The 17,046-nt window shown below is 42.4% G+C and overlaps 2 protein-coding genes across 4 annotated transcripts in view; one reads left to right on the top strand and one right to left on the bottom strand.

The window, feature by feature from the left end:
• The window catches only part of Fbxl13 (F-box and leucine rich repeat protein 13), a 203,177-nt gene that overhangs the window by 85,538 nt on the left and 100,593 nt on the right, over positions 1–17,046 (bottom strand). For both annotated transcript variants that reach the window (XM_063237737.1, XM_003469858.5), the window contains exon 12: positions 10,336–10,465. In XM_063237737.1, coding sequence (XP_063093807.1) covers positions 10,336–10,465 — 130 coding nt within the window. The remainder of the gene's footprint in view (positions 1–10,335; positions 10,466–17,046) is intronic.
• Lrrc17 (leucine rich repeat containing 17) overlaps positions 10,095–17,046 on the top strand; it is a 28,994-nt gene continuing 22,042 nt past the window's right edge. The window contains exon 1 of one of the 2 annotated variants that reach the window (XM_013152449.2): positions 10,095–10,359. The gene's annotated coding sequence lies outside the window, so the exon portion shown is untranslated. Of the gene's footprint in view, positions 10,396–17,046 lie in introns of both variants that reach the window. The other variant, XM_003469809.5, reaches the window with a different exon arrangement.

The raw sequence follows: 17,046 nt of genomic DNA on the forward strand, positions 1-17,046 counted from the left end.
AACAATTATTTCTAAGATGGCAATATGTAATCCATTAACTAGTGATTTCCTACTGTTCAATTTTTTCTTCTGTAAATCTGTATAACTTGTACCCTTTCATTGTTTTTTTTTCTTTTCTCCTTAAATAAAATTAAAAAAAAAGAACTGTAGGAGCAATAAAACCCAAAATGTGTAATTGTCATTGTACAAAAGAAAGGAAAAGAAAGTTCTCTAAAAGATATAACTGCATATATATTTAAGTGTATAAGATAGATAAACCATATTACTGAGTGTTGTTGGATCATTGAACAAAACTGTTTGCAGTCTCACTGTTTGAAAGTCCCCTCTATATGCTTTAATTTTGTAACTTCAACAACTATTTCTAAGATGACAATATGTAATTAACTAGTGATTTCCTACTGTTTATTTTTTCTGAAATTCTGTATAACTTGTACCCTTTTTCTGTTTTTTTTCTTTTTTTCTCCTTAAATAAAAAAAAAAAAAAAAAAAAAAAAAACTAGAGAAACTGAGCACCAAAATTGAACTAGAGCCAGGTTTGGTGGCCATAATCCCAGAACTTGGGAGGCTGAGGCAGAAGGGTCACTGTGCGTCTGAGGCTTATCTGGGCCGCACAGTGAATTCAAGGCCAGGGTGGACTACACAGTGAGACCCTGTCTCAAAACTAAAAGGAAACAAAACAACAACAACACAAACCTGAAGCAGAACCGCAGGAATAGCTGTGATTTTTCTGACTGTGACAGCTGTTCCGCTAGAGCTCATTATTAAATGGTACTTGAGACCACATGCTTCTGTCAGATGTAAAACAAGTTGTTTTTCACTATTTTCAGTAGAGCACTTTATATTTTCACAAGTGCTCGGCTGGTGGTTAAGAGCCTGGTCTCAGTAATGTTTGGAGAAGTGCAGCCAGCTCATGTCACTTGTGAGAACAAGTTAAATCTGATTGTTAAAATAGTTAGAATTTCAGTGTTGAACACAGCCATTTAAAAAATTAAATCGTGTAAACTTTGAGTTAAATAAATTACATTTAAAACAAAGGCAGCACATACCCAACCTCCTCACTTCCTAATCCTTTTGCCGCTGTGCCGTTATTATGCACTTGAAGATATTTATGTCTACTGTATCACTGAGGTGAAATACTACGCAACAATGCTGGTGATGCTCTTCTCAGCTCAAGGTCCAGGGACCTTTCATTGGTAGTCTGAAGTGGGCCCTGGTGAGAGGATTTACATCATGCAATTCAGCAAACAATAAAAAAGCAGGACTTTTTCTGTCCTTAATTATTCCCTAGAATATAGAAAAAAGGAACCAAGCCAATCTAAGTGCACTATAACTTTGAATTTCACTGTTACTAACTCATTCTGATAGTCTGCTCCTTCACTAGCAGTTTAGCTGATCACAAAGCTCATTGCTCTAGCTGACCTTTATGATAGACTCCTCAATCTACGTCTTTACTCCCAGTTCTGTTCCAAGAACCAGACCTCTAATTTCAAGAACCGTACCTCTTTGTCACTTATACACAGATGTATCATAAGAACTTCAAATCAAGCCTTTCTAAAATCAAATTCAGTATTGTTTTCTCCAAACCTTGGAAAAAGAACTCAGAGGTTACCTAGCCTAGCCTAACCGTCTTGCAAAGGAGGGAAATGAGGCAGAGCAAACAAGTAACTGTCCAGGTCACGAAACTGGTTAGTGGCATGGCTGGGGTGACTACGAATGCTCTAGATCTGATTTTAGCTTTGGGCTCCTTTGGGCTCATCTGAGTGACTTCTTCTGATACCTGGAAAGGAAGGACGGAGGAAGGGAGGGAGGGAGATGGGAGGGAAAAAGAGAGGAAGGAAAGAAAGAAAAGAAATGAAAAGGAAAGGAAAGGAGAAGAGAGAAAAGAGAAAAAGACAAGAACCCCTTTCCAGTCTCACTTCGCCCCTGCAAGCTCCGCTCAGCCTGGCCAGCGTCCCTGGCTGTGCCTGCGTGGCCTTCCTCCACCCCCACCACAAACCCCAGGGGTGAGTAAGTGAGACCTCGCATGATCTCTGTCTCTCTGAAAGGGGAAGCTGGAATTCACTCAGCCTGGGAGCACTGAAAGCACCGGGATCTTTCAGCTTGCAGTCTGCACAGCCTTCCTTTAAGTGTCATCGGTCCCAGAGAGACTTAACAGTTTAAGGACTACTAATAAACCATTATCTACTGCATTTGAGCTCTGCAATCACTGGAACATGTCTGGAATGCCATCTGTTTTCATTTGCGTTGACTAGAGTATAGCAGCTGAAATCTGATTGATAAAAAACACTTTCACTTTAGTCCCAGCTTTCTAGGCTCTTTTCTCCCTATAAATTTGAAGGAATCTGTGGAGGAGCGCCCGGATGACTCTCCTTGAAAAAAGCGCAATTATCTACATTTTGGCTAAACCTGGCCCTGTTTCCATGTACTGATATGTACAGAGCTGGCCGGGACTTTTGCTTATCCCCTCAGCTGGCTTTAAGCCATGCAAATCGGTCTAGCCAAGGTGCTGATGTGTAGTCTTTGAAGCAATGTGACAGCTCAGTGTTGCCCTGCCCATGGCTCCCAAGAAGCATGTGTGAGTCGGGCAGCAGGGAGAGCCATGCTCCACACAGTCGCCCCCACCTCACCCCACCCCCATCCCCGCTGGCTGGGATCAAGCCTTGAGATAAGAGGCCACGACTTCCCAGGGCATACAAGACTACGCACCAACCCTGAGCACCAACCCTGAAACATTAGATACTGCCTCGAATTGTTATTCAGATTTCTCTTTCTGCATATCCTTCTCTTTGCATGTTGCAAAGGTGACCTCAGGCCTCTTATCTAGCCCAGCTCACAGCACTCATGTGCTTCATGCCACAACTACAGGAGCTAATCCCCAAGTTAGTTCCCTCTTCATGAATTAATAGAACCTGGGTTCAGCCCTAGGCCGAGGCCTTTGTTCTAGTTAGCCATCACCCTAGCTGGATTTGGTACTCTCTTGTCTCTGCACAACTATAGATATGCCTTAATGTCTTTCTTCTCACCATACATGCCGATGGTAGTGGTAGATTGGATCTAATTCACTAAGATTCGAATAACTTCTTCATGGGATTACAAATATAAACTTCCTAGACAGTGACGAGGGAACAGGAAGGGCTCTCTATAGGAATCTTCGCATCAACTGTAACCAAGAAAAGATCACTAGGCATAGCTCTAGCAAGTAGCCAACTTCTCAGCTTCCGCAGAAGCTTCCTAGCTCCCACCTAAAGCACCTGACTTCGTGTGCCTTCAGTGGCCGAGGCCTCCTTCATTCACTGATCCATCAACACTGATCAAGATCAAGGCTTTTCGTGGGAGCCGTACAAGCTATGCGGGTTCCAGAAAGAGAAAAGTCAGTACCTCCTGAGAATCGGCCATGCTAGGACTTCGAGGACCCAGCAGGAAGCCAACCAGCCAGCCTTTCTGGTAAGCTGTGTGACCCATGTGGACTCCAGGAAGAGAAAAGCCACCACCTCCCGTGAGCCTGCCTGTGCGTGGGCTAGGAATCAAACACAACTCCCCCCCAAACCGTAAGCAACCAGTAGGTTCAGAGGACAGGCTGAGTGGACAGCAACTAAGGTGCTTAAAGCAACTAAATGCTTGTATTGTTTGGTTGATTATGTAGGTCTGGGGTCAGCGGTCAGCATTTCTTAGGAGGATGACAGTATGCAATATAGCAAATATAGGGAATTTCCTTCTATCTTGTCTTTGAAATCCAATACTGTTCTCACGGTTTTGTTTTGTTCTGGTTAATTGTTTTACTTTATTCAATATTCTGTTTTGATTGGTTTTGTTCTGTTTTGCTTTGGTTTGATTTTGCTGTACCTGATGGAGTGGACAACTATTGTGAGATAACAAGATATACTATGGTAGCTCTTGTTGTTTTCCTAGTATCCTGCTTTGAAGTTCTATACCAATTTTGCTGCTTTGTTTTGATTGGCTTGGTTCTGTCTCACTTTGTTGGATTTTACTATCTTTAAAATAAAACAAAAAAATCAATGTTTTTCCTTGGCTTATGAATTGCACTGTGTATAAAGATACAGATGTGCAGATGACCAGGGTACTGACTCTGCCGTCAAGGAGCTCACACCAGGAGCAGAGCAGACTATCAGAAGACCATGCTCAATGCGTACAGTGCTTGGGGACGGCACACGATGGAAGTGCACACAGGAAGGGACACATAACAAAGCGGGCTGTGCAAAAAGGTGGGGCCACGAAAGCTTCTGAGAGAGGGCTGCGATGCAACAGAGTGCAGCGTGAAGGAAGGTGCAGGCTGGCTGCTGATTAGGAGGAAGGCTCTTTGCGCCCTCCACCTTCAGAGGTGCGGGACCCAGCATCTGCGTTTCTGCCTGGGCATGGCTGGGCCCCAGCTTCCCTTCCCAGAGTGGCCGAGCTTGTCCCACGCCTGCCTTCCTGCACAGCAACTTAACCTCTGTGACACACCGGGGGAAGATACCTGAATCTGTAGGGAAGTGGGCACCCCAGGATAGTGTCCCAGGGGAATCCTCAGAGTTCACAGAAGACCAAGGGCTTAACGGAGAACCAGGAATCCTTCCCCTCCCAACCCGCACCTTCTCACGGGTAAGTAGAATAGCTTTGTCCTCTGCTCCAGGACCCTCAGCCTACCTATAGTTTCCATTCTGAAGTTTTGAGGGAAACAAGAACGTATTTTAGAGAACTCTGACATGAACAGAGAAATAATACGGCTCTTTGGAGCATTCCCATTTTCAGCCATTCGCGAGATGACTGAGGAAAGACTTGGAGGAAGCCATTATGCAGGTGTCTGTGAAAAGGCCAGCCCACCAGGGGACAATGAGTGCAGAAGGGAGCTTGATGGTGGGTTGTAAAAACAGCCAGGAAGCCAGTGTGGCTGGAGCAGAACCGGCAAGAGGGAAGTCAGACGAATGATTTTGCAGAGGAACCAGAGGGCGGGAGGATTACAGGGCAGTTCCGTCCTCCCAAGGCTTTACTTTGGTTGAGTCAACGGGAAGCCGGCCAGGCTGTCTTCAGGTGCATGGTCTCCAGCTCTCCCGTATTCTTGTATCTTTGTAAAGATACCAGGCCCACTGGATTGGGGCCCACTCCTAATGACTTCATCTTACCTAATGACAGCTGCAATAACTTTGCCCAAGGGAATAGGTATCGGTGGCTGGAACTTCAATACATAAGTTTAAGGGACACACGATTCAAGCCATTAGCACATCCCACCAGGATTTTTGGCCTAAGTAACTATTAAAAATGGAGCTGCTGGTAGCTGAGATCTGGGATGGCAGTGGTAGAGCAAATGTTTCCTTTCAGAGCAACAATTTAAGAGCCAAAATTTGAAAAGTGTGGATTGGAGATACTTTTCATACAAATATGTATTTCATACATAATAAAACTCATATATGTGTATTATACATATGTCTGGAGAAATGTATGTGAAAGTTCATATGTATATATTATAAATACGAGGTCGGAAGGGAGTGGAAGTGACTTTTAGAGATACTGCCAGAAACAAGCAAGATCTGTAGCACAATATCATTTATAAGGATTAAAACGTGCACACACAGAGCCATAAGAGAAAAATAGGAGAAGGGGCAGAGATTTAGGTGAAGAGGCTGCTTTGAAAGGGTGAGGAGAAAGGGAGTGGGAAGTGTGGATAAGGGAATAAACCAGACAGAGGGGAGCCTTGCACAGGCAGATGGGGAAAGTTCTAAGCGCCGGAGAGTATGGTTACATCTGCTGTGGGTGCCTGAGCTCCACAGTGAACAAAACAAAAGAAAACAAATCCAGTATAGAATAAAATAGAAGCTCTTATTTGTTTCTTTCCTTGAGAATTTTTATCTCCTGCACAATACTACAGAGGAAACTCAAAATTTCTGTGTCTCTCAATTCCTGTCACTGAGAATAGTCACTGTCAGAGCTCTTATTAGTTCTGACGGTTTGATAAGAATATTTGAAAGAAGGAAATTTAAGAAAACCTACTTACTGCAGAAGAGAATCTAAGCTGACTTAAATGCTTATTGCTAATTTCTGCAGAGGAAAAGAGTCCTTAACTGTATCCTCCGTTTCATTTCTAAAAAGGTATACCAAAAACTTGTATGTGTACAAAGATATGATCATAAATGAATTTTCATCTCAGGTATTTATGATTATAAAATTTGGTAGGCTAAAAATGAATGATTAAATAAATACTGATATTCTGGTAGAATAAAATACCATAAAGCTACTAACTGTAAGTTATAGAAAAATATTTAATGAAATAGGAAGACATACACTTTGTCAAATATTAGAGGAAAGGCACATATATCATATAATCTGGGTGAATGTAAGAGACCTATACACACACATAGGGAAAAGATCAAAAAGCCATTCCCTGAGTTAGTAATAACACTTATTATTTCTGTGTGGCGGAATTTCAAGCAATTTTAATTTAATTTTAATTTTTTTTGCTTGAGAATGTTTTCAAATTTGCATATATTCACCATGTAACACAAGAAAAAGGTGAAGTTTTCTTTTTTAAGCTAAAAGAAGATCACCCTCCACAGTGACGAGGATAAGCTAGGGTTTGCTCTGGGGAACAACGAACTCATGGGCAGTGCTGAGTGTGAGCTGAGCATGACGGAGGGGAAACTGAGCACAGCACTGCTGTCCCACCCTGCCATGGACACTGGGCGACGCACAGGTGCATGCACTGCCCTGACGGTCATGGAAAACCTGTTCCATTGCTCGCTGAACCTAAGGTGTTTTCCCAGTTCCTAAAGCATGGAGTCTGTTTCTGAGACACACATAGTTGATTTTCATTTTTCATTGTAATTCTCCACCATCTCTTTACTTTTTCTAACAAGTATGGTTGAAATTCTTTCACAGCGTGGTATAAATAAACTCTTCCCTTAAGTTTCCCCCTTGGCAGTTTTTGTTTATGTGGACCCGGTTAAGCGCCGGAGAGTATGGTTACATCTGCTGTGGGTGCCTGAGCTCCACAGTGAACAAAACAAAAGAAAACAAATCCAGTATAGAATAAAATAGAGGCTCTTATTTGTTTCTTTCCTTGAGAATTTTTATCTCCTGCACAATACTACAGAGGAAACTCAAAATTTCTGTGTCTCTCAATTTCTGTCACTGAGAATAGTCACTGTCAGAGCTCTTATTGGTTCTGATGGTTTGATAAGAATATTTGAAAGAGCTGCTTCCCCATCACTGCCTTGTCTCTGTCTTATCAGGAGCTTGGTCCTTGGCTGGATATATTAATACATGATTTCCTAATATGAAATTCAAGCTTCAAAAATAGATTCAGGCTTCTAAAATAGAGCCTCTTCTTTACAGCAGAAAATATTAAAACTTGTGAGTCATCAGATTCCTGGTTTGAAATCAGAGGTAAACAGGGCCTCCTCACCGCAGGAGCAGCAGCCCATGCACCGCATGCCTGAGACCTGCGGTTCAGAAGGAGCCCGCCTCCTTGCCACAGTCTGAACTGGTGCCTGAGCTGCACAGCAAAGTCTACTGAATTACCAGGCACAGGGAAGAGGGAGGGATGAAGGGAACTGAGGCCACTCCACACAGAGATGTGAGATGCTGACCCTATTGTGGTTAGAGATTTACAAATTAAAGGACAGTTAGGAAAAGTATGCTCCTTTTCACACTCACACTGAACACACTGACTGAGGGCTGGCACTGCAGGTGAAGGCTGGCCTGGGTGTCACCTCCTGTGGGGGGCTGTGGATAGAGCAGGAGAGCTCCACCTTTGGGGGTGAGGCTGACTCGGCTGTGCTGATTGCTGTCACACAGACATGCAGGCCAAATTCAGCTCGTTCTTCCCATGTTCTCCAAAGAAAAATCTATGGTTTTTTTTTTTTTTTTTTGGTAAAAATTCTAAAGTATTAAATATTGGCTCAAACTTTAAAGACAAAACATGCATGTACATTTGGACTATGATAGATCACAGATGTTAAAGTTTTGATTTAGACTTTACTGTGTCTGAAAAATATTTATTATAAGGATGAAGGGGGAGAGAGAGGAGAACCTTTAAGTGAGGCTTCTTGGAAGAAGTCACAGGGTCCCCTGAAAGCGGTATCGGGCCTGTCACCCCTCTCCCTGCCTCTGCTTCCTGCCTGCCATGAGGGGAGCTGTTTGCTCTGCCACACGCTCCCTGCTATGGGGCGCTGCTTCCCCACAGAAATGACAGGCCAAGCTGTGAACTAAGTCTTTCCTCCAGCACTGGGGAGTGAACCCGAAGCCTTTCCAGCCACATCCCCAGCCCGCCTTTTTAAAATTTTGAGACAGGGTCTTGCTAAGTCCCTAAATTGCCCCGAGTGCTGGGATTACAGGTGTGTGCCACCACAGCCAGCTGTACTTTCTTCCTTAAACCTGACTTTTTCAGGCATTTTGTCACAGCGATGGAAAGCTCACATTGGGGTGTGTGTGTGTGTGTGTGTGTGTGTGTGTGTACTGCTACAATAATTACCTCTTGGAAACCGAAGAACACACGGAGGTAAGTCACACCAGGGGACAGTTATCAAGCACCCCAGGGAATGGGTAGCAAAGTTGCTCAGTGAGATCTGCACTAATATTAAGCACTTTAATTTATCCCCAACCAGGAGCCGGGAGACATGGGGCCACCTTCTTTGATGATTACACATCAAAGGGATAGTTCCCGAGTCCTTGAGGAAACAGTTTTGGGCTTTAAAACTACATTTTAAAAAAGATTTACATCTCCAGGGAGGCAGAGAAAGAATGTACAATTCCAAGTTTTCTAAAGTTAATGCTGTAAGAAAAGGCAGGTCAGGGGCCTAGTGGGGAAGAAGTCTGTCCAAAGTTCAGCCAAGCTGAGGGAGGGGAATGTAAAGGCTGTCATAAAGCCTGCTAGATGTTGCTACTTAGCAAGCTACACATTAGTAAGCCAGTTTTAAAGACCTGTCAAGTCCAAGCGTTTTCAGTCCTGGCTTAAGGACTTTTTTTTTCTCCCTCCTCTGCACCCTCCGGCATTGGGAAGCTGTGGTCTGGCAGCAGGGTGGTGCTTTGTTTTACAAACAGATGTGCCCCAAACACATGAACCCACAGGCTGGGCCTTTGGAAGGTGACAGAATTGCGGGGCTGACAGCTGGCTTGTGTTAGCAGGTGGGGCATGGCCCGGAGGGGTTTATCTTCCTCCTGTGCTCCTCCCTTCCTGTCTGCTTCCCGTTCGCCCTGCCCTGAGCAGCTCTTCTCTCTTGTGCCCCTCTGCCGTGCCAGTCTGCCTTGGAGCCAGATGACAATGGACTGAAACCTCTACAAACTATGAGTCAAAATAAACTTCTGCTCGGAGAGTTCTGGGTGTTGGGTATTTGTCTCTTGACAAGCAAGGAACTAGACCAGGTGAGGAGGTAAGAACTCGAATTCAGAGGACAAGCTCACACTGCCCCACAGCTGTGTTCCCCGGTCCTCCTGCCTGCCTTGGTAGCCACCAACAGGTGCTGGTCACTATCGATAGCATGCGCTCCACCAGCAGTGTAAACTGGGCAATTTACTCATTCGCTGGTGGCCATCAGAAATGCATGCAGGCTGCATCACAAGCCCATCTGTGCAGCACACTCAGCCCAGCGCTGGCATGTGGTAATGGCTCCATAAATGCTCACTGCCAACAGTTCAGCAAGTTCTCACCTGTGCTGTTACATTATCCTTTTAAATAAGGAACATGCTGTGACGTGGATATCAATAAAATACACCAAGAGGTGGAAGAGACCAAGTTAAAAGAATTATGACGTGGATCTTTCAACATTAGAGGAGAAGCTATCAGTAACTCCTTCCAGTGCCCCACGCCCTAACACAGCTGTACCCTGCTTTCTGCCCAGCTTTCCTGGTCCTGATCCCTCCAGCTTAAATCTTCATGGTATTTAGCCCAAGAACTCTGCAGTTTTAAAAACAAGTCCCAATTGTGCATATTTGCTTTCTCACTTTTATCACTTAAGCGTGCTTTTTAAATGTGAGAGCAAATTGATTTTTCAGGAGTCATTCTCCTCCTTTGTCCGTATCTTAGTAACAACCGTAAAGTTTTCAAGATTTGGATTCTGGTCTCAGAATTATGCTGGGAGCGTCCCCACCGAAGCGCAGCGTCTCCTCCAATGAGCTCTGGCTGCTTGTGGATGTGACACCCGGTGGAGGGAAGCCAGGAGCCTATAGTAGCAACCCTGAGGAGAGCTGAGGCGGCCGTGGCCAGCCGTGTAACTTAAAACCTCTGCAAAGCGTGCTGCTGCGGGCGGCTGTGCACAGCATTTGTGGAACATGAGGGCTGCAGGCAGCCCGGCCTCCAGAGGACACGCTCGCCTGCTGCAGGGAAGGGGACACTGAGAGGCAAACCTGGGTGCAGCCGGAAAGGTCCAGGTAGATGAGCTTGTGGCATCCTTTCCCCAAGTTCAGGTACTGTAAACCTTTGTCCGTGAACTTTCGGCAGTAAGCCAGGCTAAGGTTCTGTAAGTTGTGGAAGTTCCTGGAAAGACGGGGCCAGGAGAGAGGCAAGGAAAGGGGTTGGACTTCAGTTGTTCTCTCACGTCTTTCTAAACCACTATGACAAAGAGAACAAATATTATACATGAATCTTTTCTGCTTGCAGATGTTGAGCAGTTTAACTTTATTGTGAACTCTAGCTCCACTGAGTAAAGATTTCAGAACGTATCAGATCATGCATAACTGCATTTCAAGTGAACAGAAGGAATGTTTGCTAGATTTTTAAGAAAGTTGACCGAGATAAAGGGTTTTTTTTGAAGGGTGGGGGTTGCTGCACTCATAGTTTTTGGACGTTGGTTTGTTTCTGGAAACTGAAGTTAGTTTATTGTCCTTAGGGTTTATCTTTGGAGCCCCCAAAATAATTTGCAAACTTTCTAGAAGAATGCATCTTTTGTAAACATTTAAATGGGATTAACTGTTCCATGACAGTGAAGATTTGGGGCAGAACGAAGGCAAAACTATGTAACAGTCACTTTAAATGGCTGTGATAAGCAAATAGTTTGAAAAATATACTTAGTCATGATTTTATAAGTGATAGTTTCATTATAATAACTTTTAAAAAGACAAATATTCAGAGCTTAAACACAGGGTAAGAACAGTCTGCAAATAAGAAGGGAACAAGCGAGAACAGGAACGAAATGAGAGCTGTCAGCCTCACTGGAGGTGGAACAGATGGAACAGGGCATCACCACCATGACGAATCAGGCGCTTCCCGAAAGAAAGGGGTCATTAGTCAACACAGCCTACAAGGACTTGCGCTTTGAGGACACGCTGGACAAGTTTCCAGCCCTCCTCAGCCTGGCATTTTTTAAAAGTGCAAGGACTCCCACTGCTGCTTGCTTTTGTAATGGAATTAGCAACATGCTCCTGGTTTGTGATCTGTAGTAGTTCAACAGCAAATAAGAAAGCAAGAACAAACAACAGGGGAAAATGCCTCTGTGCCCCTCTATAAATAAATAATAAAGTTTGTTTTCACAGAATGGTAAATAAGATATGCAAGCTCTGACCATTAATCAGGTTTGGTTATAAAATTTGAAAAGCATATGTACATGATATAACGGTTCCTGTTTCCCAGCAAAGCATCTGATTGACAGCACAGGTTGCTTTCAGGAAAGGCTGTGTGCAGAAGCTTGCCCAGGAGAGAGAGGAAGCCTTAACCCCAGTGGGAGTGGGCAGCGTTCCCAAGGGGAGACAGCATTCGAAAGTCCCAAAGATAGGGAACAGGAGCAGGGCCAGAGGCTTGGAAATGCTTGCTCTTCCTCTCCCTTGAGAACAGCGCATGCTGGAACAGAGGAACCAACAGCTTTCCCCAGGAAGGTGGTGGGGGAGTGTCCTTCTAACAATCCTCAGCTCTGGCATTTGGAGCAAGGACTAGTGAGCTGGGTAATGGGGACACAGCAGAAAACACAAAGGCTTTGGACACTGACCAAACTGGATTCAAATCCCAGTTCAGACACTGCAGGCAACTTCCTGGACCTCTCAGATTGTTTCCGCCGCTGCTAAGTGGAAATGATAATGTCCCTTAGTTGTTTTTTGGTTTTTGTGTGTGTGGTTCTTGTTTTTAATCCTGACCAACTGTGAGGTTTCGGGCTTTCCTGACTCAGTTTTCTCATCTGTGAGGTGGATGTAATCCCGTTTGCTCTTCCCTTTAGAGGAGTTACAGTTCAATGAGAACACAGATGTACTAATGTTATCCTGAGGGTGGGTCATTTTGACAATTACCTTCAGGGTGTAGTAGAAGCTTTAGCAATATATGCATGCGATTATTGTTACTGCTACACCAAATAAGAACGGTATGAACTGTTTGGAAGGAGTCTGGACTCTCTTCTCTCCTTTAATGGAAGGATCCATGTGACGAGAGAAGTACACATAAATGGCTCCGAGACCCTGGGGAGGTCCCCATAGGTGTAACTCCGGCCGGAGCCCGTTTTTCCACCCCTTCCCACCCATGTGATCAGTTAACAGATGGCAAAGAGGAGAACTGAATGAGGTCCTCCTTCCTCTTCTTTTTTTTGGTCCCAGACACACTTGTCAGGCTGGTAAGTCTTAACACCCTTGCTTAGCATGTTTTTAAATGCATAAAATAAAATATATAAATTATAAAGGCAACCAATTATATTGACATGTATAATTATTAAAAAATTGAAAACCTAATGGGTAGAATATTATAACATACATGTTTTTCTTTATTAACATTAAATAACAAGTAGTTCTAATAACTGCAAAGTAGTTACTAATGATATTTAACAGTTATTACACATATTTCAAAATATACTTAACGACTGCATTATAAGAATATATTTGCAGTTTGTATAGGTGAAAAAGTCTCAAGGGCTGCTAATACTACCCTGAGTTTTACTTACATATCAGTTAGAACTTAATGAAAATACAAAGGATTTTTCCTCACATAAAAACACATGGACTCCCCTGGGTCCCTCCTGTGGTCTTTTTTGGGGAGATCCACTGATCCCAGGCTAAGAGCCTTTTAAGGCTGTTCATTGACAGTGACTCCCGGGTTGAAAGGCTGCTCGTTGGAGAACTCATGAGAGTCATTATGAGCTTGAAGCACAGCACAGGCCTGTGGGCTCAAAACTGCTGGAGACAGAGAAAGCATCAGTCAGAGTGAAATCACACTTGGCAAGTTGCATGTAATACCGATCCTTTTTATTAAGAATTTTGGCAAAGAAAGGTCTCCAAGAGTAAGATCTGGTTCATCGTTTTCCCAGCACTGCAGTCACTTGATAATTCTAATTCTGCCTTGAGACAGAGTGTTTACGTCTATTTTTATCTTTTCCTAATTATTTCATAACTAAGTATTTCTTGTTGGGTGGTGGCTTTTCGCCTTGTGGTTTATTTCTTTTCATGCTACTACTATAATCTTTAAGAATTAAAATTCTTACAAAAATTAGAGGTTTTTTTTAATCTCTTCCTTTCTCTTGGCTTTGTTTCCAGTTAAGAATTGATACTTCTGTATTAGATCTCCAACTGCTAGAAGGAATAAAACAAAAAAACCTATGCATTTAAATAACAATTTCTCCTAAAAATCCCAAAGATGTAGCCCAGACTACAAAAGAATCTGCAGATGAGTGCTTCTGAGTTGAGTCGTAGATTTTTCAGTGTCATGGAGACAGTTTCAAAAACAGAATTCTAAAGAAATTTTAAATGTAATCATGTGGCCTCATATACACCAGGTGAACTTGAGGTTATCCAGTCAGACAACAGCTTTCTCTGCCTGACCAACTGTGATGGGCATTGGTCATATGAAATAGCATTATTGTCCCTCACAATAGAAGTTTTCAAGCCATTGGAAGGATCGGTTCATATATGTACAAGAAAAATAAGCAGACACCACTCCACTATAGCATATGAAGCTTATTAAAGAACAAAGATAAAGTCAGGCATGGTTTTGCACATCTGAGGGTACTTTAGGAGGCTGAGGTTGGAGGGTTGCTTGAGTCCGAAGGAATTCAGTGCCCGCCTGGGCAACGTAGTGAGAGATACCATTGCAAAAGAGAAGAAAGAAAAGAATAAAGATCATGATAGCTTTACTTCCACGTGTCTGTCCAGCAGGACTGACACATAGTAGTTCATCATTAGATGGTGCATAAGTGAATCAATCTTGCTGTTAAAGTACAGAGAAAAGAGGGGTCACTGGACTTCCGGCTGATGGTGGGACTTGAGATGGTAAAGGCTGGCGGCTAGCAAAGACCAGGAGGAGGATGTTCCTGTCATAGAGAAGGCGAAGCAGGTGGCACTCAGATCCTGGGTAAGCGTTTCTCTCGGGAGACCTAAGCGGGCTGATCTGGTAGGAGAACGTGAGGGGACCGAAGGGAAGAGCCCAGACGTGACAGGAAGCCTCCCAGGCTGCTCCTTCCTGCAGTGCAAAGCAGACAGACAGAGGAGAAGGAGACCAGGGTAAACTGTGCCAGACAAGGCACTGAGCGTGCCACCTGGGCTGTGGCAACAGGAATGATTGGAAAGGGTGAAATTCAGAAAATATTTAGAAGCAAAACTTCTCCCGGAAAGGGCATGAGCTGTGGGTGCCCTCAGTTTCAACTTTCGAAAATCGAACAAGCCCCAAAGAAGTGAGGAAAAATGTCCAAATAAAGAACTGGTAGATCAACGCTGCCAAGAAGAGCAAACAAAGTGCATTTTTCTTTTGGCAAATAATTTATTTGGAACAAAGTACCAAAGAGAGTGGCAGCACTGACACCTAACGTTGCTCTGGTTAGAGTTTGAAGAACATTCGCATTTACCCGAGCATGTTTGAAACAGTGGAAAGCAGCCAAAATAAGAGACTCATTGTAAATGTCTTTTTGTTATATGAAAGTCAGTGTACATTTTTTTCAGTTTGACAAAAAAAAAAAAAATCAGCATCAGCTAGTACTTATTATGAATGTTCTTTCAAAACCAAAGCAAAATTCTTATTTGGGGTTATAATTTTGTATCTGTTGCCTATGAAAGACATATTTTCACTTGTCTTCAAAAGTTCCTAACAGGTTATGACAGCTGTAACATTACATTAATTTTCCTTAGAGAAAAAAGGTGATCTTAAAGTACAATTGGCAAAATGTTTTCAGTTTTTAAAAAACCTACTTTTTAAATTCAAATTTTCACATGTGCATTTTATAATATTTTGTCTTCTACCCCAAATATACTTTTATATGTCACTTTTATTATTAAATTGTTTCACAACGATAGCTCAATAGATTCTTAAAAGTATAAATAATTCATTTCCATATATATTCATATATATATATATGTGTGTGTGTGTGTGTGTGTGTGTGTGTATACACATGTACTTATATACCTTAGTATGAAATGTTTAAAGAAAAGCCCTGAGTAAATGCTGTGTCACAAGGGTAGAAGACCTCAAGGAACTCCCGAAGGAGGCTTGGGAATCCCCAGGGGACCCCCCTGTGGGTGTCATTGGAGCTGGCTTAACATCATCCTATAAGTTCAATTTTTAACATCCTCTGCAAAGCCCATATTAAATGATATCATATTAATGGTTTAAAATCGGCCATACTCGAATCTCTTACACCACAGAAATCAATAAACCCTACAGTTCAGACCTTCCCTCTACCCACCGCCACAGCCAGGTGCTAGATAGTTCTCAGAATATTGCTGTCTCTAGAATACATGTTAAGAACAACTATTATAGCAAAGGCAGTATGCCTTTAGATGCATACAGAGACAAAAATGTGAGAGAAAAGATGGCAGCTTTGCAGGAAGGAATAAAAGTTGATCTAAAAATAAAGAAAGGTTTTTAAACCCAGAACATATGAATAGGCATTTTTTAAAAAAGAAACACCTTTCTTGGCTGAGAAAATAATTCAAGTTTTAATACACAAGATGCTACCATCTTCCAGGAAAAATTACTTAAAAGAACAAATTAAGCTTGAAAATGTTTTTAATACTCAGAGAAAAGGAAAGTCTTGTAAATATCCTGACAGAAAAAAGGAAACGGGTTACAAATGAAGGAACAGAAAATTATTCTGGCATCTGACTTCTCTTTAACCTGAGTTTGTAGAGGAACATTTGTAAAGTTTTGAGATAAAATACAGAACATGACTGAAGATCGATAGACCAAGAGAAGTTGTTATCCAATCTTCAGGATATTAATCATTTTCAGAGATCAAAGCTTGAACAGTCTAACACTCATGCATCTTTCTTGAAAAAGTTTTTAAATTATTTCTCAGTCTAAACCTGTCATTTGTAGTAAATTGGGTGCACTTTTAGACCACAATTTTGCGAAAAATAAATTAGAATCACAAGCTTAACTATCAGATGGTTTCTCTTACATGAAACGTGTTATAAATAAAGAACAAAATAAAAGATGATAGGAAATAGGGAGACAGATGGTTCTCTGATCAGGAGAGGGAGGGAGCGGAGGAAAGGCGGAGAAAGAGGAATTAAAACGTGTTCTGTACGTGTACCAGCTCCACACACGGAATGGAAATGTGCTGCGAACGTGTACTACTAAAACTGTTTAAAATTATATCTCAGTCACTGGGAATAAGAGATGTCAGTGGATGGCTTCAGCTAAGGCTTACAGGATCGTCGCGGTAACATTCACAAGATTAAGTGCAAATACCAACAATAAGTATTAAAAGGAAAGTCAAATGATTAGCAAAACTCATGAGAATAGTTGTTTTCACACAGAGGAGTGGACAAGACAAGCTGTCAAGTTCAAAGAAACAGAGAATTAACATGTCAGCATCCTTCCACGTTATCAAGTCTTAGCGTCATCTCAGCTTTGATAATCAGACAAATGCATGCTAAAGTCCATTTGAAGAAAAACAGACAAATGGCCAGTAGTTAGAATGCACATAGCATCTGTACCTGCCTTTCAAAGGCCTTCATGTCACAAAACTAAGCAACATAGTTCACACAGGAAAAGGCAGAAACACTGGGTACAATGCAGTAATGTAAAAATCAAAATGTAAAAGGAGAAAAAAGTAAGACCATACATTCAATTTTGACAAGAAGTATTGAACTTTCAAATTTCCTCTTCAAAAGGTAAAGAAATGGAAATTTTTAAAATAGAAGTTAGCTATATGC

The sequence above is a fragment of the Cavia porcellus genome, unplaced genomic scaffold (assembly GCF_034190915.1).
Source record: "Cavia porcellus strain 051 isolate PalLab524CR breed Dunkin Hartley unplaced genomic scaffold, mCavPor4.1 scaffold_2, whole genome shotgun sequence".
NCBI classification, from domain to species: domain Eukaryota; kingdom Metazoa; phylum Chordata; class Mammalia; order Rodentia; family Caviidae; genus Cavia; species Cavia porcellus.